The sequence below is a fragment of the Chelonoidis abingdonii genome, chromosome 7, assembly GCF_003597395.2.
Source record: "Chelonoidis abingdonii isolate Lonesome George chromosome 7, CheloAbing_2.0, whole genome shotgun sequence".
NCBI classification, from domain to species: domain Eukaryota; kingdom Metazoa; phylum Chordata; order Testudines; family Testudinidae; genus Chelonoidis; species Chelonoidis abingdonii.
In genome coordinates, this window is record NC_133775.1 from 19720434 (window position 1) to 19747585 (window position 27152).

General features: G+C 40.7%; 1 protein-coding gene across 1 annotated transcript in view; it reads left to right on the forward strand.

The window, feature by feature from the left end:
- Window positions 1-27152, forward strand: part of PDE4B (phosphodiesterase 4B) — a 376436-nt gene that overhangs the window by 42961 nt on the left and 306323 nt on the right. Inside the window, exon 3 of the mRNA XM_032771931.1 lies at window positions 9315-9550. Coding sequence (XP_032627822.1) covers window positions 9315-9550 — 236 coding nt within the window. The remainder of the gene's footprint in view (window positions 1-9314; window positions 9551-27152) is intronic.

A 27152-nucleotide genomic window follows, 5' to 3' on the forward strand; every position in this document is an offset into this window, starting at 1 on the left:
CCACACTTTGTGGATTTGCTGTAATTATATATTTATAAGCATTTTTAGTGCACTCACTACTGTGGTTTCTTAACACCCCATGTGCTGATGTACTAATCTATCACTCCTCTTGCCACAATAATCCTTTATTAATTAAATTCCACTTCCTATTCTCAGGAGAAATGCATCCGTTTGTAATGATGGCAATGATAATCACAGCAGTAATTGCCTTGTTTATTACAGTTTGTAATCTTTAAAAATGGAAAATCATCTTCTCCAGAGTGTATGTAACAATGTTACATTTTTAATATCACTCCAGCACTTTTAATACCTGCAGCAGCCATTCTTTAATATTCTTCTAATGTAGTTTGGGTTTGTGTGTAGGTGTGGTTATATATATATGGTTAATTAGCATTGTCCTTGAGAGAGCCAATTCCTCAGCAAGTACTAATTGGAAAGGGTAATTTTAATATGTGTTTATTCTCTCTCTCTCGTGTGTGTGTGTGTGTGTGTGTGTGTGTGTGTGTGTGTGTGTGTAAACACATACAAATTACCCTCTCTGAAGGTAGTATCTGTTGGGAAACTGGCTGCTGTTCAGACAATGTGAATAAGGCACAGAATCTTTCACCTGTAGGTCACTAGTTTGAATCAATGGATAAATGTTTCTATATAATGGATGTTTGGTAACCCACTATATAAGATGAGTTTGATAGGTCTCAGTTCCTGCTCTCACATCACAAATTCTCCCCCATTCTGTACAGCTCTGCACTAATTGGCAACTCATTAAAGAGGCCAAGAACTGTATGAATCTCGGTGACTGAACTGCCTCTGCCACCCACAAAAGAATCTCCTCCTCCACTCTATATCAGAGGTGAAGCCTGCTGACAGAATAGTATGTCTGAAGCTTGTCCTTCAGTGGCTCTGTCAGGTGTTGTCAAGCCAATGCTTTTTGTCAGGTAACTTCACCTGTATTCCTCCCTCCGTGGTTTACTCCAGGAGTGCCAGATCAGGACTCCTGCCATCACTTGTCTCTAGGCAGGGACCGTTGTCCCACTCCCCTCTGATGGGGTTTTTTGAAACCAGTGTGCCAAGAGGTCAATTCTGTGTTTTGCTTTTTCGCTGAGGGATAGGAAGAGTGTATTGCCAGCTGTTACAAGTTATCACAGAACTTTCTAAGCAAGCTCTGTTGTTCTTAAGGTAAAAGCATTACAGAGAAAATGTATTAAAACAATAAGAAAATTTAAACACCCAGTAAACATACCAGGAGTCACCTATCAGTCTTATGCGGCCCTAGTAGGCCTAAGTCTTTCCAACCCTTCTGCAAGAGTTGTGGGGCCCCCTTGGACAAAGGACGCTGTCCATTTACTGGATCATCAAGAAAGTCTTTGTCCGTAACAGTAGTGGAGTCAGATACCATACTATGTCCACCTGGTCCATTTCAAAAGCATGTACATCCTCCTCTTAAAGCAAGGAAATAATATGGAATCTGTACCATCCTGCGGATAGGTACATGGGATCTTGCTCCACCTACCAGATTATGTTTTGCTGGTGCAGTTTTTCCATACTGAGCTGAAGTTGATAATCCTTCTCCTTCTCACTCATGCTGATGTCGCTTCTCCTGATCTGTACTCTTGCTCCTGAGCTGCAAGCATCTGGCTTCCAGGTGAATCTTTCCCTCTCCAGCCACAGATTCTCTTGCTCTAACTGTTAGTCTCTCCATGATCCCGGTTGCAGTGGTTCGTCTAATCTGGATGGAGCATGACTGCTGCATATGCCAGCTTCTTCCCAGCTTCCCTCCCCCTCAAGATTTCCCCTGCCTGCTGGACTCTCTGCCAATGGCTGGATGTTGCCTGGGATCCTGGATGTTGCCTGGGCATTCCTTTTCTGGTCCTTGGTGTATAATTGGTCAATGAGCTGTGCCTTTGAGCTCTTCAGTGTTGAACTGCCTTTTTCAGCATATCTCAACCATTTGCCATTTTTCCAGCTTTTCATAACTCATTTTCTTTTCACTGTATCTCCCCCCCACCCGAGACTTTTCACTGTGCTTTTCCCTTCTACAGTACTTGCTGTCACTGTTTTTGGCACTTTGACAGTTCCCCACTGTCCTAGATCGCACACACCGACATCATATATGTGTCAGTTTCAGGGTTGACTGCACCTTTGACCCACCCACCTGGTCTTCCTTGAGGCATCTGCTTAAAGCTTAAGCTTCTCAGCCATCACTTCTCTTGGGATGGAGACCCATGTCTTTCTCCCTTCAGACTGGAGGTTAGGCTTGCACCTCACTGCGATATCCCAGCAGGTACGACCAGAGTTCAGCACCTGCAGTTTATTCTTTCTCCAATGGCTATAACATTGTCCACCAGTCACCAGCCAACCTTTATAAACCTACATTTATTTGTAGGACAAAAGCATTACAGAGAAAACATATATGAATGAAAGAAGCTAAATATATGCTAAAAGCTTACCAGAGGTCACCTTCAGCCCCAACGTAGGGCTTTAGTAGGTGTCAGTCTTTCAAACCCAACAACTGAGTTTTCCCTATTGGTCCCAATTTCATGTCAGTTTTTAGATCAGGAACCAGTTTCTCACTGCACAGTTCAGCTATTTCTTCATACAGCCTGGGCCTTTGATCTCCAGGAGCCCAGAGCAAGTTAGATGAAGCCTAACGGCATTTTGGGCTATATAAGTAGAGGCATTGCCAGCAGATCGAGGGACATGATCATTCCCCTCTATTTGACATTGGTGAGGCCCCATCTGGGAGTACTTTGTCCAGTTTTGGCCCTACACTACAAGAAGGATATGGAAAAATTGGAAAGAGTCCAGCGGAGGGCAACAAAAATGATTAGGGGGCTGGAGCACATGACTTATGAGGAGAGGCTGAGGGAACTGGGATTGTTTAGTCTGCAGAAGAGAAGAATGAGGGGGGATTTGATAGCTGCTTTCAGCTACCTGAAAGGGGGTTCCAAAGAGGATGGATCTAGATTGTTCTCAGTGGTAGCAGATGACAGAACAGGGAGTAATGGTCTCAAGTTGGAGTGCGGGAGGTTTAGGTTGGATATTAGGAAAAACTTTTTCACTAGGAGGGTGGTGAAGCGCTGGAATGGGTTATCGAGGAAGGTGGTGGAATCTCCTTCCTTAAAAACCTCCAAGGTCAGGCTTGACAAAGCCCTGGGTGGGATGATTTAGTTGGGAATTGGTCCTGCTTTGAGCAGGGGGTTGGACAAGATGACCTCCTGAGGTCCCTTCCAACCCTGATATTTTATGATTCTATAAGTCAGTGACCCTCTCCTGAGGGCATAGTTTCAAAAGGCTGGGTTCTTGCATAACTGGGGTTGTGTAATTTGCGTTAACCGTTCTCCAGGGATTCCCCAGGAAATCCACTTAACACTTATTATCCCAAGAGTCCATGCTTGTCTGGCACATTTCAACATAGTTGTTTTGAGTTCCTTGCACTTCCCAGGTCTCACAACTATCACATCATCCCACCCCCAACAGAAGTGGGTATTATCAAGTGTGGCTGTCTGGCACCCTCAAGGGACCCACTGGCTTAATTCCTGGACAAAGCATCAGTGACTGAGTTTGTATTCCCTTTAACATAAATTACTTCATCATCATAATCTTACAGTACCATTCTCCATCTTAGCAACTTGACATTCATTTGTTTCATTTGATGCAACCAGGTGAATAGTGAGTGTTCCTTATATACAGTGAAGTGTTGTCCAAAAAGATAAGGCTGAAATTTGCTGAGGGCCCATACCACTACAAAATATTCTTTTTCAACTATTATGTAGTTTTACACTTGGAAGTGATTTCTTGCTCAGATATGCTGGGATGTCCCTTCCCTTTTCTTACGATTTGCATCAGCCCAGTCCCAAGCCCTGTATCAGAGATGTTTGTAAAAACTAGAAATGGTTTGTCAAAGGCCAGGTTTATCAGAACTGGGTTTTGGGCTTCCTGCAGTTCAGACAAAGGTAAGGCTGCCCTGATTTCCCCTTCCCTTCATAGAGTAACCCTTTCAGAGAGTCGTTATGGACATTGCGTGGCCTCCTTGCAAGTTACCTGGAGAAGGAAAAAGTATATTCTGGTACTAATAGGTTATGTCTCCTGCTATTAGTACTAGAATATACTTTTTCCTTCTCCAGGTAACTTGCAGTAGCTCTGAGGCAGACAAGGTGGCTGACACTTTGCTAAAAATATTTAACTGGGTGGGTTTTCCCCATGAGGTTTGAACTGATCAGAGTCAAATTTTGTCTGCCCTACATAAAGGGCTATGGAGAAATGTGTGGTTCAACACTTCTGGTCCTCTCCCTACCAGTCCAGACTAACAGGCTGGTTGAGAGATTTGATGGAATCGTTGAAATGATGTTGAAAATGTTTTTGGACCAACACATCAGTGATTGGGATAAATGTTTACCTTACCTGTTTGTTTGTCTGTGAGATTTGCCAGCAAACCCACTTTAATACTTACTGTCCCAAAAGTCCATGTCTCAGTGGTACATTTCAGGATAGTCATTTGAACTCCTTATGCTTACCAGGTCTCGCATCTGTCTCACCTTTCACCAGCACTAAATCCACACATCTCTTTTGTGGTTTTATAGAGAGCTGACCAGAAAATGGTTTTCTCTTCTCACCAAAAATAAATGAATAAATAAATGAACGAATAAATAAATAAAAATAAAAAAAATCACATTTTAAAACTTTTTTTAAAATCCCTTGTGGGGGCAAAAAATCAAAAACGCACAATATTTTCACAGGAAGGGATTCCCAGAAAAGTTCCATTTTGGGAGAATCAGAACAGAATTCTTGTGCTTGCTGGCTGTTGGATGGGCTCATTGGCCCTGCAGGAGTCTGGAAAAGCAGCTAGCTGAAGAGGTGGGCAGCCAGGAGCTAGCTGTCCAGGGAGTCAGCCAGGTGCATGGCCACCGAGTAGCTCCGGGAGAGTGGACTGCCAGGATAGTTTGGTGAGCCAGTCAAGTGAGGAGCAGACCAGTCTGGTGAGCCTGGCAGCCCACCAGCTGGGGACCAGGGGAGCCCAGTCTGCCAGCTTGTTGCGCTGCTGAGAAGCAAGCAGGGGAGCCTGTCTGGTTGCCAGAAAACTGGGGACCCTCAGGAACCATGGATTCCAGGAGACCACCTGCCTGCCCAGTTTCCATCAAAATTTTCATCCAGCTATAGTTATTTGCAAATGTCTCATTAAATTATTATAGGTGAAACTGCGTACAACTAGGCAACTATAAAAAGATGAATGTAGAAATCTAACTTTAGCCGCCCATTTAAAAATGAAATCCTTGGCCATTTTGCTCTATTTTATTGAGCTAAATGCATTTTATAAAATAGGAATTCCATTTTAAATTTACACCCAACAATGAACCTTTATGGTTTGTAGAAGGAAATATCTATCTGTTTTGGTGACTTTTGCAGGGTAAGTTAACTGAGGCTTGATGTAAATTTGGAGAATTTAAATCTGTCTTTCTGGGAGAGAAAGGTATTGTATTATATTTCTGCAGCTTTTTTTAAAAAAATTCTTAAATTAATAGTTTAGTTGAGAATATTCTTGTAGTTTAAATTCCCCAACTTTACATCAAGCCTCTTATATCATGTGAGTGAGGGTTTCAGGCTCCGTGACCCACATGCCTGTTGTTTTTATTTGTCCAAAGTTCAGTTGACAAATGTCAGAAGGCAAGACTGTATAGCTATCAATAAAACAATTGTAAGAAGCAGGGCCGGCTACAGGTTTTCTGCCGCCCCAAGCGGCAAAAAAAAAAATAGGACAAGCCGCGGTAGCGCGATCACACCGCTCCACTCTTTGGCGGCAATTCAGCCGTGCGTCCTTCACTCCAAGAGGGACTGAGGGACTTGCCGCCAAATTGCCGAAGGCCCGGACTTGCTGCCCCTATAGCTGCCAGAGGGCCGTCCCTTGGTATTGGCCGCCCCAAGCACCTGCTTCTTTAGCTGGTGCCTGGAGCTGGCCCTGCTAGGAAGTTCATCTTTCTTATATTAACTTTCTCCACAGAGGGAGGAACATTTGATCCAATCTATTTAAGCTGAAATTCATAGTCAAATACAAGATGTAGATGTATTTTAATCATATCCTGTAAAGAAATTAACAGGAATAATATTTCAAATTATCCTGTCTTTATGTAAATACCATTCCTTAATCTGTTAAGAGTCCCACTGAGTTCAGATGGACTACTTGTGCAGTAAAGTACTGCTCAAGGTGAAGATGGCAGAATCTGACCGAAGTGTTTTGAGAACATGAATAGGTTTAAATTTCTAGTTTTTAAAATATGATCTGAAACAAGTAGCAGGTGGCATTGGCTGAGATTGTGCATTTCATTTTTTTCTTGACTTTGTTTTCTGAAATGGCTCCTAATTTATCAGTATAGTCAAGAAGTGCTGGGGTGAGGGTGCCTAGATTGCTCAGATATAACAGCATATTGCCTACATTGCATACATAACTAATTTACATTCTTGCTGTAGCATTTCTATTTAGTGTAACAGTTGGTTCTACCCTATTTTAGCTGCTCCTTTTCTCTGTTAACAAGATAATTCTGAAACAATCTGAATCCTTCACATGCCAACAGAGGTTACTTAGGGCATTAACAACTCCAATTCCATAAAAAGCTTCCAGGCAGCCTCTTGTAGGGATGTCCTGTGTCACTCATCAGTGACACTCATTATCTGTGATAAGATCAGTGAATTGTTCTTGGTCTTGTTTTTTAAATTTATACTGTTGGGGGAGAGATCGATGTATAACCAGGGCCCAACCAAATTCCATGAAAAATGCATCATGGACCGTGAAATCTGGTTTCCCCCTGTGAAATCTGGTCTTTTGTGTGCTCTTACCCTATGCTATACAGATTTCTTGGGGGAGACTGATGTTTCTCAGATTAGGGGTCCTGACCCAAAAGGGAGTTATGGGAAGCGGTCACAAGGTTGTTTTAGGGAAGGTTTGCAGGATTGCCACCTTTACTTCTGTGCTGCCTTCAGAGCTGTGTGGCTGGAGACTGGTGGCAGTTGACAGGGGCTCCCGGCCAGAAGGCAGAGCCACCCCCAGCAATAGCGCAGAAGTAAGGGTAGCAATACCAGACCATACCATCCTTATTTTTGTGCTGCTGCTGGCGACAGCTCTGCCTTCAGGGCTGGGCTCCTGGCTAGCCACTGCTGCTCTCCAGCTGCCCAGCTCTGAAGGCACTGCTGCCATCAGCAGTAGTGCAGAAGTAAAAGTAGCAGTACTGCAACCCCCCCTACAATAACCTTTTTTGTTTTGGGTTAGGACCCCTAAAATTACACCACTTTGAATTTTCAAACGTAAATAGCTGGAATCATGACACTTACGGTTTTTAAAATCCTATGACCGTGAAAGTGACCAAAATAGACTGTGAATTTGGTAGAGCCCTATGTGTAACTGTACCAACACTTATTTCCTTGGCATCTTATAAAAGGCCTGTCTCTTTCTTTCACACACTGTCAAACTTTTAGTCTAAGAGCTGCCAGCATTATGAAGCTATCTCGGGAATAACTTGCTTTTCTCAATATACTGAATTTGAAGCACTATTAACTTTGAGTGCAAGTTTTGAAGAGTGCATAATTGGACAAGTAGGATATTGGAGTATCGCTTTCTAAAACAAGTGATACAACTTCACACCTTTTAACTATATTGTTAACACTCTTGGAGTCTACTCCATTTAAAATGGGTTGTATTGTCCTTCAGAAATAGCTGCACTGGCAGCCATCATCAGTGCTCCTAAAGGAATTAGCCAGGATGGGATCTGTTGCATCCTGGGACCAGTATGTTCATGGTAGATATTATGAGGTAATGAGTCATCCTTGGAGTACAGCCTGAATAAGCCTCATGTGGGGATGAGTTATTCCTGTGTTGGGCTCCAGCCAATCCACAAGCTTGGGGCTGCTCTGGTGACTCTCAGAGCAGGTGTGTAAGGTTCACAGGAGAAACAGCAGCCTATTCTGCTCAATGTCACTTCATGGTTTGGAACTCTGCTCTGCTTGATAGTGGTGACAGATTCCTTTGGCCACAGCCTGTTCCAGCCCCGCTTTTGCTCTAGTCTTATCTTTGGCCTGCTCCAGGGTTGTTCTGGGTCCAGCCTGGCTCCCAGCCCTGCTGTTGTCATCTTCCAGCCCTGCTCTTGACTCCTGGTTCCAGCTCCAACCCTTGGTTCTGACCCCTGGGCACAATCACCACTGCTCCAGCCACTAGGCATAACCTTCCTTGCCTTGGTTTTGACAGATATACCACTTAACACATAGGCTGTCAAATTCTGCACCAATTTCAGCTCCTGGTGTAACACTCTGTAAAGCACATTGCAGTCCTCTAATCTCAAGGTGATAATTATAAGGGTGAGGGTACTGAGGGCCACATCTGAAACAAATGGTTAAAATATCCTGGGCTGTTGCAGATCAGGGGTGGGCTACTCTGATTTTTCTAATGATAGCTGGAAATTCAACTATATTGTTAACCTGAGTAACAAAAGGCAGGTCTGCACCTTCAGATGAAGGTGCAGATATAACCAATGCCATATTTCCATGTTGCCTCAACATTGCTGCAGACTTATGCAATTTGAGGATCAGCCTGATTTTGAGCCAGACCTGAACTGTAAGGTTCAGGCTGATCTCTAACACAGAAGTACTTCTGGCTCATCTGTGGGAAGAATCGGAGCTACCTTCCAGGACAGGTGATGTTTTGGAATAAAACCAGTAGAAGTTTGAGAACAAAACTACTTGGCTGATCAGACACTTTCTCTTTAGGGCTGTCCACATTATTTAAGGTACCTCAGCTGGGAATTTGTCCCAAGTAGTAGATCTTGGATGATTCAGACTATATCATAGTACTAACTCTGAGGTCTCTCGCTTCACCAGTTGGTATGAATAGGGCAAAACCTGATGAGCTGTGATGATTCACAGAAAAGGGAGCTAACAGGCAAGTCATGAATGTGTGGTGTGTGGGAGAGGAGTGGTATTTTGGATGAACTCTAAATGAACTATTCATAGAAAAAGTTTAAATTTTCAAAGTTTGCCATGTAATGTGGACTATTCAGCTGGGGATCATTCCTGCTTAATTTCAGCTTGTAGAACTGGAGAATTGATTCCAGTTTGTAAATATTAGGAAATTCACTGTGGTGAATTTGCAAACTTTCACAAAACTTTGTAATATGGCGGTAGTAAAATTTTTCCAGAAGCTAAGAATAAAGATTTCTTTTGTGAGTAGTTCAGCTCTCCCAAATACTAAATATTTATGAAAGTAAATTAATTGCTGATATTCTTTCTTTGTGAAAAAATGTATTTGCATAACTTCATTTTTCTTTCTTTTTCAGATTGCTAAAGATTACTTAGAATGTGGCCTGAGCAAGTCTTATAGTACATCTAGTAATATGCTCGGCATAGATCTCTGGAGAGGAAGAAGGTGTTGCTCGTGTAACTTGCAGTTACCACCATTGTCCCACAGACAAAGTGAAAGAGCTAAGACACCTGACAGAGACATCCTCTCTAGACCAACAACTTTGCCTTTGCTGACGCCACCGAGTATTGCCATCACCACTTACCAGGACAGGTAAATTGTTTCAGATTCTTAAAATTGTTTTTGTGTTTTATTTTTTTGAACAAGCTCTCAATATGTTAATAAATGGGCAGGGGAGGGATATAGTGGTTAAAATACTGAAGTCAGCATTTACCAACCAGTATCACATTATGGTGTCTCAAGTAGATTAAGAAATAACTGCAGTACGACAGTGTGAATTTTGACTTTGTAGTGGTGAACACTGATGAAATTACTAACTTATATTACACTCTGTAGTCTGAACAAATGTAAAAGTTTTCCTTTGGTTAAAAATTAAAGGAGTAGTTCAAAATGCTTATAAATACGTAAGTGCAGAATTGTCTGATGTGTGTTAGAAATGACCTACAGAAGTTTATTCATGGAAGAAGTAGGATCTTTCTGGTTTTGAGGTATCTTAAGAGACTTTGAAATCCAACATTAGTGAACTTGTCAATGGAATACAAAATTAAAGTCACCCTGAGTCAAAGCCTCTTACCTTTACAGCCTCCTGTCTAGATTTAGAATCTAGTCATGTGATGGGAAGTTGCGGAGGGAGGCATATCACTCTGGAAACTAGGTATGCCAGTTATAAATTAATGCTTTATTAGTTATGTAACTGACAAAAATCTCTGTTGGGAGGTAGATATCAAACTGAGTAGGTGTCTCTACTTAGCTAGAACCAAGCTTGAGGTTGAAAGGATGTGCTCTAACTCCTTGGTAAGGTGGAGGAATAATGTATGAGAATATCCCAGGACAGCTGTCAAAACCTCGCACGAAGGAGGAATATGGTCTCAAGTCTCAGAGCTGCTCCCTAATGTTATTCAGAAAAGGAAGACTGACCACTGGAGATGTCCATAATGAACTGTATAGATATACTAGAGATGTGTCAGGAGTCTGAGTCAGTCATGAAATCGATGTGTTTTTGAGTTAGTTTTAAAGTCAGCTGAGCTTCTTACATTCAGATTTATTTCTGACCTCTGTTTACTTTGTTTTTCATTTTTTTGTTTTTTATATTGCTCATTTACCCACGGAGTTCCAGTATGGGGGAGTACCCTGTACCCTGCGATATTCACATAGATATTAAAAATGAGTAACACTAACTTAAAACATAGATGGCTTAGAAATGTTGATGTCTGATGAAAACTTTTGGCCTACACTGGAGTATATATTATAGCTTTCAGGTTTGCAAAAGTGTGAGTCAAGGAGGATTATAGAATCTAAGCCTTCACATGGAGCTGCAGGGGATGTTTCTCTGCTATACCTTACAAATTGAACTATCAATGATTCATCTACCCATTATTGCAGCTCCACTTCCATTATAAAGCCCTCTTTCAACATGCTTGTACGTTCTCAAAAATGTTTATCAAACTTTCTGTACTTGGTCTCAGCCAAAGAGTGAAAGGTTGTTAATTCTCCAACCACCACACTATATACACACAAAATATTTTGTTTCCAAATGCAAAGTCTATGGGTCTTGTGGCAGATCCTCAAAGGCAAAACTGAAAATGAAAATATCTTATAGGTTTTGATAAATCTTACGTTGGTAAACCAATGATTTAGTCGGTAGAAATGTAAAAGAATAAATCCCAGCACTGTGTGCTTTACAAATTTATCTGAAAGGCATTGAAACCACAGGCATAATTTCCCATGATTCTTAATGCACTCTGCTGTAGCACCTCTTCTTTCCTTTATCCAACCTCCTTTCATCTGTATAACTTATTATTACTCTAGGAAAGAGGAAATATACTTTGATTTCACAGCATATACATTCTATGTTGTCTAGTACTTGATTGAAGCCTTTTCAATGTAGGGTCAGAGTAAGATACATAAATCATACTGGATCAAACTCAGGCTCTGCCATTAGTTGGTGGAGCTCACATAGTTGTCAATTGGATGTTGCATCTTATATCAGGGCTGAATTTCACCCATTCAGCTTAAATAAGAGTGGGCAAAAAAAAAAAAGATTTGGTGCTACGACAACCAGAATAATAAGTACCTGGAGGTAAATAATGGTGCCTGTCTGTCACATTCTTCTCATATAAGCCTTGTTGTCTTAACTGAGTTCACTAACATACTGCACTAGCATATGCCTTTGAATATAATCACTTTTAATGTTGTTGTTGTTGTGTTTCGTATTAAAATTCAGAACAACACATTATTTTCTGGAGCAATGCAATGCAGCCTTTTGTTTTCAAAATTTAAAGTAAGTATTAACTAGAAAGGAACAATTCTTGCCGTTACAGGTGGTATTATTAATTATCTTTAATAATTTGTCACTTAGCACAGTGTTCTAATTCTATAGAAATATAAAAAACACAGTCCCTGCCCTAAAGAGCTTGTAAGCTAAAAAAAGACAAGAAAGAAAGATGAAGAATGGCGGAATGGGTACAACCTACAAGCAAAACGGTCACGCTCATGATTAAGGCTGCAATTTTGACATGGAAATTTTTAGTAGATTTCACGGCAGAGGTGCGAGGATGAAATAAGTTGCAGAAAAGTCACCAAATAACATAGTTTTTTGCTACATTAGCATGCATATCAGTATAGTGGGAGTGCTGAAAGGTGAGTTTGAAGGGCAGCAGTTGGAGAATGAGCCCAGCCAGCTCCCTGCTTCGGGCATTGCAACCTGTAACATAGAATTGCAGTGTCGCTCAGATTCGTCCCATCTACCCCTCTGCCTCCATCTGCAGAGGGATGGATGGGCCAACGAGTGGTGTTGCAACATAGTGCACAGGGTTGCAGCTGTTTACATGAGGAAGAAACTACCCTGCATTAAACCTGGAGATGGAGCTGATCTGTGAATCATAACTTTTTCAGAGTTCAGGTATGTTTTCGATCCAGGGTTTTGAGTCACCACATTGTAGATTTTGAGCTCGAGCTGCAGAGTTCATATTTGGATCTGAACTTTCTTAAAGTGTGGATCTAGGTCTAAACTTCATGAAGTTCATAACTGGAGTTTCAATTTGAGTTCATCTCTAATAATCATATTTAGAGCAATCCCTAAGTATGCTCAGTGCGGTTACCCGACATCTTTCCTCAAAGTCCAGTTGCCATTCTGAACATGGAGTTACTCTCCAATCTGAGGAGTGGTAATACAGGAGCAATACAAAATGGAATTGGGTGTTCCAGGGAATTTTGGCTCAAGAATCGCAGTTGGTTGAGTAATAATGGGACAAAGTTAAAAGAAACCAGCTTTCTGTTTTCAGATGGATTGAGCCTGTTGACTGTGAAGGTTTGTCCCATATGATGCATTTATAACAACTTATAACTTTGTTCGAAAGAGAGAATGGGGAGACTATTCATATGTGTTTTTAAGAATGAATTAATCTTGGGCCTAGAGCACTGTTAGATGATTTAAGACCAAGAAAACTATAAAGAATTATCATTAGTTCCCGATCAGTTCTCTTTACAACACAAGGGGGCGGTGCTGCACCTTTCTTCTAATACAGTAAAATTGATGTATGCCCTTATCTGTGTGGTATCATAACATCTGCTTTTCTACTAGAATGATAAGCCTATAGAAAAAGTTAGTAATTAGCATTAACATGCCAGTAATTAAAAAAAATCTCTCTTCTAATAGGTGACTGAAAAATCACTGACTTCTTATTTCCAACTTGTATTTTAAATACCCGTGTAGAGTCCTAAGAGAAACAATGGTGCTGCTGCATTTAAATGTTAATGTTCATGATTCAGAACCTTGATTCCCAACAAGCAATTATTGTTTCAGGAGAATCTTTCCTCGTCTCTTACCTTTTCAGAGCTAGGACCCAACTTTATGTATAATGACAGGTTTGATGTTCATATTTTTTCACCTCTCATTTTCTAACTGGGTTCTAATCATTGGTGTTCTGTTAGTAGTTCTGTGGTCTTGATTGCCTCATATATTATAGTGTGGAGTCCCAGAGTAAAATGGCTCAGGCTTCCATTGTGAGCCCTAGCCCTTCAGAGAGCTTAAGTGAAAATTCGGAAGCCATAGGCAGAAATTCAGACCTTCCTCTGCACAAGTGTGTTCACACTGTTAAGTCTAGGGGTCTAATAAGTCTAAGCTCTTCAGGGTCTCAGTCCTAGGAGGTAGGAGAGAAGCAATCTTTCTCTTTGAGGAAATTCTCAAACTTGAGTTCACAGTCTGGTTCAATGACTGGAATAAGGCAGCTCAGTTTCTGGGAGATAGGATGTGCAGCAGAAAGAATGTTTTATCAGTCCACACCTTCAGTTTGTCAGGGGTGGCTAATCCGGTTTGTATCCCATGAAATATTATGATTATGGGCCCATAGACTCCAGAAATTGTTTGTCAAGATTATTCACTGAACTTAGCTTCAGTACTCAGACATCTTTTGTGTCTTCACAATCTTCAGAAGAATAAGGTGGGCAGATTTGCTATGATTTACTCAATAGTGAGTTGTTGATGCTGTGGCAAAGGAGTTTATGAAATGGAATACTCAAAATGAAACACTGCTTAGAAATGTAAACATAGAGGACCTTGGTCAAAGGACTTCATATGGGTTTGCTATAGATGATAGTTAAAGGCAATGGATGGATCGAGTACACACACTTTTGTCTGGATGAGGTCTAGTAGGGGAGCTGGCTTCAAGGACATTGAGTATAGTAAAACCTAGTTGAGGTTCCAGAGTGTTGGACAAAAAGAGGGTAAATGCCTGAACTAATCTGTGGTTATTATTAAGAACACTGAATTCTGTGCACTTCAGGACTAGTACTTTAGATTAAGTATTTTCTCAGATAAAAAATAAGAACTGCCATACTGGATAAAACAAATGGTCCATCTAGCCCAGTATCCTGTCTTCTGAGAGTGGCCAATGCCAGGTGCTTCAGAGAGAATGAACAGAACAGGCAATTGTTGAGTGATCCATCCCCTGTCATTCCTCCCAGCTTCTGGCAATCAGAGGGTAGGGACACACAGAGCATGGAGTTGCATACCTGACTATTTTTTGGCTAATAGCCATTGTTGGACCTGTCCTCCATGAATTTATCTAGTTCTTTTTTGAACCCCATTATAGTTTTGGCCTTCACAACATCCCCTGGCAATGAGGTTCACAGATTGACTGACTGTGTATTGCGTGAAGAAATATTTCCTTCTGTTTGCTTTAAACTTGCTGCCTATTAATTCCATTGGATGACTCTTGGTTCTTGTGTTATGTGAAGGAGTAAATAACTCTGTTTTCTCCACACATTCTGCAGTCAGGATGCCAGCTAAATCACTTGCGTGCTGATAATCCTCCTGTGCCTTCCCACAATTTCCCCTGTGAGCCCAGAGGGACAGACAAGGTCCCCACAATTCACTAGAAAAGAATCCTATAGCCCCTCAGCTTAACACAGCGCAAACAACCATGGATATGTCCCCAGAAGTCCTAGTGCTACACAGTAACTTGAGTATAGCTTTTAGTGTGGCTGCTCACACCAGAGCTCCTATCACCCAGTTTCACTCTGCACTGAAGACATACCTGTCAGTGTGCTGAAAGCAAGTGTGCAACACCAAGAATCAGTGTGTGCTTGGCACACCTCTTCACTTTAATGAGGTATCTGATTGTCTTTGAATCAAAGGCTGTCCTGATTAGACCTTTCTGCACAGCGGTGGAATATTCAAGAGAAAGTGGAAGTAGGGATTAATGGCGATCCACAAAGAGGGGAGAGAGGAGTTTTTTATAGGTAGGTTTTGGACAGGCTGATTAACAGTGAAATGGAGTCTGCAAAGGAGGTTTGTACCATTTTGTGGGGAAAGCATATAGGCAAAGAGGAACCAAAATAATATAGAGCCAGTTGAGGAAGCTGAGCAAAGGAGCACTACAATTAAAGGGACACAATCAAATAATTTTAGACTCCAATTTAGAAAGAAATAGTCCAAAGACTAAACAGAGAGTATTTCTTATCTATGCTGCCAGTACAAATATTTAAAGATGCATTTGACTTAGAACAGTTCTTACTAGGTGAGTGTAGACTTGTACATTGGTGACATTTTGCAGAGTAGACAAATCAATAAGACCTGTTCAGAAACTACTCTACCTGGATTTTGTGTAATCCATATCTGTACTTGTAAAAACAACAAGAGTGTTATGGGACAGCTCATTTTTAGGTGGTGGGCTTATGACACGAAAGGTGAGTCAGTCAGTCTTAATAAAGATGTTTTCACTTCATTTGCTTATTATTCATTGTAACTAGTCATATTTTTTGTAGTGACTGTTAAGTTATGACAAATATCTTCCTGGTGATCTCATAAGCATGATAGTTCACTTTTGGTACCAATGCGTGTACTTCATTGCTCTGATTATCTAGCATATCATCTGTCTCATTTATAAAAACATTTTTAAGATGTCAGTCACTGTAGTATCTAATCAACAGCTATAGAAACTCATGCATAATTCCAGAAACTACTTTGTTCTCTACGCCTAGATCAGCCTCTGGTTATGGTGGAGGTGTGACAGGGTACAGGGACAACAACTGGTCCTTACTGAACATAGTAACTTCAGTTCAGGTTTCTCCTTCTCTTCCACAATTGTTCAGATTAGCTGCTTGAAAGGCAGAAGGGAAGGCAGAGTCCCACACCCACGGTCAAAGAATTGCATTGAATAGAAGGCTGAAGGTCTTTGGTTGTCTGGGGTTTTTTTTGGTTTTCCCCTCTCTATTTTAATTTGATTAGAGGTCTGGGTAACTTAACCCTAGGGGAAAACCCTGGCTAAGTGTTATCTGTATTTTGTTTCTGAGAGACATTTCATCAGTTTACACATCATACTTAATGGGTTTTTTGTTTTTGCTTTATCTTCCATGAGAAGTGCTGCATCTCCTTTACGCTATCATTGCTGAAGCCATTGTGAAAAGATGAGTCTTGCATTTTTCCTTGCACTCTTAAATTTGGGCTCATTCTGATCTCCTTTTGTAAAGTATTTCAGAGTTTAGGATTCTATGTTGAGTCTCACTGTTCGCGAGAATAGCTAAAAGAGAGCAAGATGACAAATATCCCTGTCTAACGTATTTACTTTTAAACTTAAAGGTGTTTAGGGAGTTTGTATATAGTATTGTAATGCATTTGTTAGTGTGCCAAGAAGAATTTAGTAGAAATATTTGGATGTCACATCTTGGAAATATAACTTTTTTCACTATCTGGTAGTGGGTAGTTATCGATGTATGCTAACTTTAAGGGAGAGTAAATGGGTGGGCTGAAATGATTCACAAGAACATAATTCCAGCAAGGGGTTCCAAAGACATCCAGAGCCATGAGAATAAATCAGTGGATAAAGAAAAGCAAATTTGTCTCCTTGTACTTGAAAACCTCAGCACAGTTCCAAGAACACTTCATGACTGAAATTATATGGATGTGTATGCTGAGACAGAAAGTGGTTGATTTTAAGCAACTGCAGTACCTGACAATCCCAACAGGGTGCAAACAAACCAAGTAGCATTCATTAAGGGTTAATTCTGCTATATGTGATTTAAACTTTAGCAGGGATTTTAAAGTTGCCATGCATTTTATAGGATACTGTGCATTACTGCACTCTTCACAGGCTCTCACATGTTGACAGAAATTACAGCAGATTTAGTACTTTTTCTTTTTTTCACTTTCCAAGTTTCTTATTGTTGGTTAGCTAAATTATCTTAAAATTTGCTTCTGTCATGACTGAAATTATACAATAGTCCATCTGCAATGCTGAGATTGTGGCGTGGAGTAACTCGTGATGAGGTCTGTCTGTAGCTGAAATGTCAATATAGCTTTGTCAACACTGTAGTTTATTAAAAAGAAAAGTTTGAGAGATCAAAAATAGGGTACATTTTTATGGAAGAAGAAGGAAAAAAGGACATAATTGATAATTTTTTTAAGTTTATTTTCTGTCATATTCTTTCTTGAGTTACTGGGACTAAAATTTAGGGTATGTACACAAAGCCCAGAATAACTTCACAAAGTTGCCTTGTCATTGCTTACCCTATGATCACTAAATAATTGCAGCAGGAGTTATATGTATTTAATATTTCGCTATACCATGTCTAACACTATTTAGAATATAAAATCACATAGAACACGTGTTTCATTAACATACATGGTACTGTATTATGACATGAACGGTAAACAATTAACAGACAATGACTGAAAGGCAATAAAGTCAAGAAAAACTAAGCTATTTGCAAACAAAATAATGTGTATGCAGACTCTAAGGTAATACACACATGAAACTGTGTGCACAAATGATGCATGGAATAGAGTATTCAGAGGTTGGCTCTTCAAACTCCGTTCTAAATTTAAGAGCCTTTAAGGCAGTACATGCATAAATTTTTGTCCATATTTCGTAAGAGTTGTTAAATTATATTTAGATGTCCTTGTCTATTTTTCATTACTGAAACTGAAGTAATAAATCAAGGCAAGATGAAAGAGCAAGCAGGGAAAGAATAATCTTTCAATCTTGAGTCAAAACAGCCAAAATAATTCTTTTACCCTGTAGTTTGAGATGATCTGCCTAGTTAGATTTGAACATAGAGCCTGATTCTGATCTTACACCAGTTTTACACTTGTGTAATTCAGTTTACTTTGGTAAAGTTATACCAGGGTAAATGAGCAGAGAACCAGGCCCATATAAGTGGAGTTGTATTTAATTTTATCAAGTTGAGTAAATATATTGGGCCAATAACATGTACATAAGGCCCATCCCAAACCACATGAATATAATCTATTATGAGCATATTTCTGAGAAGAGATCACACTATCAGCATTAAATGTAATATAGACTAAATATATTTGGTAGGATAAAGATTCTGTAAAGCCATTTAAACTGTAATTCAAAAAGATCTGTTGAAATACGTGTGATTAATAGCCCAGTCCTGTTAAATCCTCAGTTGCTTCATGGCAGTTGAAGGAAAATCACTTCAGTGGGAGTTTGTGGGTTTTAACAGTTCACAGGATTGAATTCCTACTTGAGCTAGTGATTCTTGCTATTCCTTATCAGGAAATTGCAAATTTCTTATCAGGATTTAAAGCTCTTTTGAACTTTCTGGTTTTATACAGGCTTTTACCAAAATCTTAATGAATCGGCAAAATTAAGTGGTGCCGTGTGTGTATGTCTGTATACTATTGTTACTTATCCAGCAATGACACTTTCTCCTGCTTTGGTCACTCTGAAGCTTCTAATTTGTAAGTATTTTTATCACTTCGGCTGCGGTCAAGATCCAGAGACAATAAGTTAAGGGTCTGATCCTATATTTCATGTTCATCCCAAACGCCCACTGAAGTCAGTGGGAATTTGCAGTGTACTAGGAGTACAGGATTACAAGGGAAAAATACATTGATAAATCCTAATGCCATCTGCAGTGTCAAGAAATCCATTGATTGTAGTACTTTAAATTGTTCTCCAGGTGATGACAGCAGACAGTAAGTTATGTGCATCAGTAGAATAAGCCAACAGGATGTTGGACGGCAGAGACTAGTAAGACCACACATTCAGAAGAATACTGCATCCAGTTCTAGACACCTCCATACCAGCAAGAAGCTGATAAATTAGAATTCATTCCTGGATGAATGGAGGAAGCTAAAATTACTAAGAAGCTGGAGGTATTGATCTGTGAAGAAAGATTAGAAGGCCTAATTATGTAAAGCCAGTCTGGAGAACTAAGCAGGAGGTGTGTGTCAATCATAACTGTGTACAAATAGTTGAGGAGGAGAAGAATTGTTTGTGGAAGTATAAAGCTATAATTAGGACTAATGGGGTACAATAAAGATCAGAAAAATGTTTGCTGACTTTTTTGAGGGAAATGTTTCTAATGGTTTTATCTGTTTAAACTGGAATAACCTCCTGGAGAAATGGTGGGCATCCCACTGTTTAGATAATTTCAAACTGAACTGTACAAGAATATATTTAGAGAGTAATCTTATAATGGCTGGGGAATAGGCTAGTTAATCTAATAGGTGCTCTGATTTTATGGTGATAGATGCCACTATAAGAACCAAATATATATATATAATATTATATTTTGAATGTCTATGATTTTTATCTGTGTACTTACAGCATTTAAAATATTTAAATGTAAATGCCTATAGGCTTTACGTAAACGTCTAGTTTTTTTCTTGTAATTATGATATTATTAGCTGCTGTAGAGCTTTAATTTGTCTGTACATAAGACTTCTGAGAACACAAGTTTAATCATTCTGATTAAATACAGATCTCGTACTTCAAAAGCTTGTGCTGCAGTTCTTTGGGGCATGCACTCATCTTAAAAAAAGAGGTCAACTATACTCTTTATAACATCTAATGCACTCTATGGGGGAAATGGTTTTTAATTACAGTGCACTGTTTCTGGACAATATAAATGATAGTTTAGCTTTGAAGAGAGAATTACTGTGATTACCACAAATCTCCTTGACAACAAGCTAGATGTAGAGAATATTGAATTGTTTTAGAGCTGGATACAGACTTAAAGGGTTTCATCTGTGCAGTGATTGCTTTGTTCTTTTGTGGAAATCATTCTGAAATACTATCTAACACCTTTAGGGACTGCCCTTTCATACTGAACATTGAAATTAATAGGAGTTGTAGTAGGTCAGATCCCTTCAGGATCAGGCCCTTTGATTTTCTTTTGCTAGACCCTACAGTAGAGATCCCTAGATGTTTTCATTCTCTCCTACTAACCAGGTAGATGTATCCAATGAACTACGAAAATATGAAAACAAAATTTTAAAGGGCTCTTTGCATTTATTTATTAAAAGGAAGGATTCAGGTGTTCCCTTAGGCTTATTTTCTGTTTCTAGTTAGCTTACGATGGTGAACTGTAAGTGCAGATATACTGTGTGAAGGCTGAAGATGTAATAGTTATGACACAGTCCCTATATTGTCTACTCTTCTCAGACCTTTCTGTGGGAAACAGAAACAAAGTTTTCCGAGGTAAAGAACTATTTGGATTTGATATCTCCAGACATGAAATGAGCAACTAGTCATGTTAAGAGGGATTGTCTAGCTTGACAAGAGGAAACAAAATCTTCCTTTTTTTTTTTTTTTTTTTGGTCATTTCAAGAGCTACATTTTTTAACACTTAAAAAAGGTGTGAAGAGGTGGGAGGAGGAAATATGTATTAGCTAACTTGGAGATTTTTTTTCTCTCTGTCCCAGTTTCTCTACTCTCTTGAAGGAAAAGTTGTCAAGTTTCCTAAAATGTGCACAAAAGAATTACAAGATGTGTTTAGTTTAAATAAGAACTGAATTCTACCCATTTCTTTACTAAAGAATTCTTCCTGTCTTCACTTGGTCAAATCTCCTATTAACTTCAGTGGGGTTTTAGCCTGAGTTAAGATGAGGTAAGGGATCAGTGGCAGAGGCATAATTAAAACTCTAGACCTCCTGACTCTCAGACCCATGCTTATTTCTCCAGATCACAGTGCTTGACTTCCATAGGAACTGAACGTCCACAGCTCCCATTGACTTCAGTTACAGCTGTAAATCCTAAACACTTCTAAAAATCACGCCCACTGTCTCTCTATCTGGATATCCAACTAATGAGCCACTAATTGTGTAATGCTATCACCCAAAGTTTGTGTTTAAGTGTCTTTGTGGACATCATATAGGAAGACTGCTGTGAGCCAAGAACCCCTTAATGCCAACTGGCAAAGGGGGTTACAAGAATGTCCTGATTCTGGTATGTACATTCTGCTTCACCAAAGAATGCCATGTGAGGTCTTACATGAAAGCCAGGATCACCCTGGTCATTTAAAATAGTTAGAAATGTATGTATGGGTACTATGTAAGGAGCTGTGTATATAAACTGAAAGTGTTTAAAGTCTGTATCAAGGCAGCGTTGACAAACAGATTTTTCTATCAGACAAGGGATATTTATTCACATCTCTCTCTCTCTCTCTCTGTTGAGATGTAAATTAAGCGTTGTAAGTTAACATAATAGGTCTCCCATCACCCTTCTAAACTGAATGCAATTGAATATTATAAGAATTGCAGAAAGGAACTAACAGTTAGAGAGACACAGAGGGAAAAGAGAACGTTATCCTGAAATACATTTCAGAGATTTGCTGGACTATATTTGGGGAACAAAGAAGACATCCTGTTGTCCTGTGCACCTAGGAGGTAAACGGGGGATGTGTTTACATTCATGAAAACGGGATCACAACCAGCATTAGTTGAAAATGCTGCAGAAGCCTTTGGGTAACATAAGACTTCTTTAGACACGAGGCTGGCCTTTTAAGTTTTTCATCTCTGGAAAGCATGCAATAATGTTATTTTATATGTAATCTTTGTTTCCATTATCCTTACTTGCCGTTTCTTGAATCTTTGGTAATAAACTTATCTTTGTTTTCACATTAAATATATCTAACTGCTGTGATGCAAAGCAAGGTGCTGGTCCTGAACTGAATCATACAAACTGGTGTGTACACTTTTACCTGGAGGACAGTAGACCCCGGGTGTTTCTGTGAGTGTTCAGTGGATAAGGAGCGGAACACTATAGGTGAAAGCTTCAAAGGGGTTTGGGAACTGGGCTGCACCCATTGTTAACCTGGAAAGCAAAGTAAGGGCTAACATAGTCCAGAGGGGAGAGTGTAGGTGGCCAGCAGGCTTGTGGTGTTGGGAACTGACTCCCAACTCAGCAGAAACAAGTCTCCCTGGAGGCAGGGGGTAACAAGGTGACTCACAGTCCTGGGTATCTTGAAAACCTGCCTTTCTCTTCTTGCAGTTCTCTGTCTTATTCTTTACCTGCCTTCCAATTTGTAGAGCAAATGGGTCAGGGGGTCATACAGATCACAGCCTCACTGGCTACACAGTCCTGATTCATTCCCTGGGCACTGAATGAAGGATGGGAAGTAGTGATTTTTAATGCCTCTGTCATGGGCAAGCTGCACTTTTGACTCCTTTCTGTTCCTCTCGAGTGCACCCCTCAGGTAACAGGCCTGGCATCCTGTCTCTCTCTCTGTGTGAGGCTATGTAGTTCTACTGCTCTTAAACTGGATCTTTGGGCTTCGGCCCCCCGTTTTTCAATTGTTAATCAAACAGGCCCAACTAGGTTTGATTCCCTGTCAGCCCTTTTCCTCTGGGTACCAGTGAGCTGATTAAAGTGATTCAGAAACAGCTTCTTCAAAACAAAGCAGAATTTATTCATTCACTCGAAGTTCTATATAGCACACAGAGTAAAGGGTTAAAACAGAGTCTTATATGCATATTTCCTCTTATCTGCACCTGAATCTTTCCTAGCAAGAACTTAGTTTCCCTCACCTCCATGTCTGGGCTGGAATTCTGTCTCTTTCTTTCTGTGCGCCACTGTCAGTGTGTTCTGACAACTCACTCAACCCTTCCTGCCAATGCGAGCATCTTCAAGGTTTCAGTATACTCTTTGTTTCTAGGTTTTGTTCTAGAAGAATACACTTGGTGAGAGTGGCTGGACCCAGGCAGGGGCTATTTCTCTATCAATAGTTTTCCCATTGTTTTGCACCTCCCATTTCCTTTGGGGAGCTGACTGAGGGTACAAGAAGACATATATCCCTAGAGGGTGGGAATGTGAATTCATTCAAATGTACATTATATTCCTCACTGTGTCTGCAGTCACATGGTTAGCCTGCTGCTCCAGTGGGGAGGCTGCCAGAAAGTTAATCTGCTGTTGCACAGCACCAATTTTGAGACAATTGGCCACTGGGCAGTTTACCCAGTTGTGTCCTAGCCCTTGGCAGGTATAGCTCCTCAGATCCCTGATATCTTTCCTCAGGGGCCAGCTTGGAGCAGTAACTCCCCACTGCTTGGGTTTTCTCATTTCCCTTCCCTGGTGAGCACCCTTATGTCCCTCCCTCTGAGTCTCAGGCTTAGGCCTTGGGCTTTTTCTCAGAATCAGACTCACTATCAACAAGCTCATCTGTCGGTGATGCACAGATCTTGGGTTTTTGATCTCTTATCCACGTTCCTAGACGTGAGAGGACACCTCATACAATTTTTCTGAACCAATGAGTTCATACAAAACATCTAGATTAGTGATCCCCAGATCTTTTCCTCCATCTGGTCTGCCACTTCCATATATACATTGCATCTTTGTGCTTTTGCACCCCACCCCCCAAATCTTTTTGTGCAAGCCCCAGACGTCAATTTAAGGAGCAGAGCTTTCTTATTCCGCAGGTCTCCTCAGTGTATTTGGCTGTATGTCTCTTTGGCTTTTGCCTTAGTAAAGGGTCAGAAAATTGAGCTGCTTTGCCGGGGAGGGGGCAATGGGGGGAGGGAACCTGATTCAAATCACAACCCTTCTCAAAGGTAATGGGGTAGGCATCAATATCCTCTCACACCTTAAATGGATGCAACAATCTAGCATCTGTGCACCCAGCAGAATTGACATTTAGTTTACCGGGTCATTAGGCCTTTTGTTCCTCAATTTCTCAACCTTATGCTTTGTGTTCATCTGTCTCAATCAGTAAGCATCTCTCTTTCAAACTGAAGTTTCTCCACTTCCAGCTGCAGTTTTTGCCCCTCCAACTCTTTGACTTGAGGAGATCAGCCTGAAGAGTGTCTGATTGCTGCTCCACGTGCCGTGTACTCTCCAGTTGTGGTCTACACCTGCCCCTGAGAAGTTGGCCTCCTCAAATTCCTCCAGACCTGCTGGGTCTCACTGGCCTCTGTCTCCATCATCCTGTGGTCCCTTTTCTGGTGATCTGGTGTGTCCTCTCAAGTCCTTACCCTGTGCTGGGATACCATTCCTTCTCTGATTGTTAGCAAACAGCATCTCAACTGTCTGTTACAGTTATCCCCCTATTCCATTTTGTCTCTTACAGATGTCCCCATACTCCATTTTTGTGTTTGTTCTCCTGTGCCCTCCCCTCCCTGGCTGTTAAGTTGTTTAGCAGGGCCACTGCCCTTCTCAAAGGGAGGGCCCTTAAAGTTGTTTACCAGAGCCATTGCCCTTCTCAAAGGGTGCCAATTGTGCATAAGTGGACCACTGCCCTGTTCAAAGGGTTAGCCTGTTATCAACCTTGTTAAACCTGGGTCGGTGTAGGGGTGAGCAATGTCAGTGCAAGGCCTATTTGTTTTTAAGGTTCCTGGGCATGAGTCATAGGCCTCAGTGCTCTGAGTCACCTATTGCCCAGGACTCTGCCTAGACATGTCTCTGTGCTCACCTGCTTTTTTCTCTTTCCCCTGGATCTGAGCCAATCAAATTACTGTGGTGGGAGACTGCCTAAGTTGCCCTTAAAAACCAGACATTTTTGATCAACCTCAGAAGGTTCCTGCATTGCTGGCCTGGTCTGATCAGCAGGTGTTCGGGGGTCCTTTCCTCTGCTCTCTTTTATTTTTGAGGCTGCCCCTGTTTTTGAACGCCCACCCCCCCACAAAGACGAATTGCTGCTAGAGATCTCCTGAATTATCGAGACTTGTACCCCAGCCTTTGAATGATTGCTGTTTTACCTCTGCTGCTTCCTTTGGGGCTTGTAAGAATCCCTCTGTGAAATTTCTGTGAAATTCTTGTACTTTTATTTTTACTATCTAGCTGCTCTCTCTGTTCCCAGCCACCCAGATTAACCAGCACCCACAAGCTGTGGTTAAGTTAGGTTTAGAGATGTTTGTAATTGTGTTCTGTAAGTTAGGTATTAAGAAATTGTTGCATTTGTGTTCTGTACTTGCGAATTGTTTAGTCTTGGTTAAAGTTAGTCATAGATGAAGGATTTTTGCCTGACTGTTCTTATAGTTGTGGTTAAGTCCTGGTCTTCCTGCTCCCCCCGAGCTCTCCAGTCACCCCATACGCCTCAGTCTCTTTGCTGTTAACTTGCACCTGCCTGATCTTCTCTGGCGTGTTTAAACTGCAGCCTGCCTGCTCTCTGTCTCCTGAAGCTCTCTCTCTCTCCTCTCTCTCTCCATCTTTTGAATCCCTCTCCTCCACACTCTCCTAATTATACCCAAACCTCAATTGTATTACTGCAGATCTGCATAAAAACCCCATTGGTTACCCTTTTCTCTCTAAACACACCCTCACATTTTACAATTGTATACCACTGTGACACCATTTTTACCTAGAGTTGGTTACTTACCTACATTTTTCCCATAACTGTAGTTGGCTATATGCTGCTGTGACAGCACCTTTTATATAGAATTGTTAAGCTACTTGTGTACATATTATACTTCGCTGTTAATTGTTACAACTGTATTGTACCCCAACATTGAAACCCCCTATACTATTGCTAAAAAGGAAACCCCTCCCAATGTTCTACCCTTAAACAAACCCATACCCCTCACTATATTGAATTTTCCCTGTTTTTTGCATTTTTCTTATAAATGTTTATTTTGCAACCCCACCTGTGTGGTAATTGTCCCCAAGTTCCCATATACCGTGCTGGCAGGGACATCAACCACCTCATGACTTTTAACGTTTTTTTGGGATCTCTTCCACTTTCTCCACAATCTTAATCACTTTTTAGGGAGTTGTATAACTCATTTTCTTATGTGTCCCCTTTCCTTCTCTCTTCCCGAAGGACATAAACCACTTTCCCTCGTGCTTTACTTCTGGCAATATGGTCTTTGCCAGTGTCCACTTACCTGTAAATTCATGCGTCTGGTTGCAGGACAAGATGCACTTTGAGCCTATTCAACCTTCTTGAGTGGCACCCATCAGTTCACAAGTCTGGTGTCGGTTCTACCCGACGTGAGCTGTAGGAACGGCACGGGCTTACCTGAGGGTCATTTGAAGAGAACTAAACGGGTTTTAAAGCGCAGCTTACCTTTAACCATAACAACCTGAAAAATTTCATGGGACAAGCAAAGGCACATCCTTGACCCAGAGCTTTTTCTCTGCTGATTTCAATGCATGCTGCAAAACAAAGTAGTATTGTGCTTTCCATCAAAAGAAATCACAGGAATCAGTTTTAATGAAAAAAGTAATTAGACATCCTAAGTAATAGGGGTGACTGTAGCTCACCCTATAAATGTATTTCCTATATCTCTGGAGAGGCTTTAGGAGTTAACTGTTACTGATATGTGAGTTGTTCATTGAAATTTTTTTTGGTAAACTTAAAAATGTACAGAAGTGTTTTTGATGCCTTATTTTAGCCTTCATCTGTTGATCAGAATTTTTAAAGCCTTTGGATCTTTTTATCTCTCTCTTGTAAATAGTATAGGGGGTTCATAGTGGGTACAAATAATTGGTAACCAATTAACCACTGGAAGTATAAATGTAACAAGTAGCTAACAATTTCTATATAAAAGTCGTGGTACACAGCAGCTATAGCCAACTAACAGTTATGGGGAAATATGGTAAAGTAACCAACTCTAGGTATAAAAATGTGTCACAAGTGGTATAAATGTAAAATGGGAGGTGTGTTAGAGAGAAAAAGGTACCAATGGGTTTTATCTACGACTGCAGTAAGACAATTGAGGTTTGGGTTATAATAGGAGGAGTGTGGAGGAAGGGATTAAAAAGGAGAAGAGAGAGAGAGAGAGAGAGCTCAGGAGACAGAGAGCAGGCAGGCTGCAGGTTAAACACAGAGAGATCAGGCAGGCTGCCAAGTTTAAACAGCAGAGAGACTGAGAGGGTATGGGTGACAGGAGAGCTCGGTGGGGCAGCAGAAGACAGACTTAACACACAACTATAAAGAACACAGCAAAATCTTTCTATGACCTAACTTAACCAAGCTAACAAAATTACAACCCGCAAGTAACAGAACACAA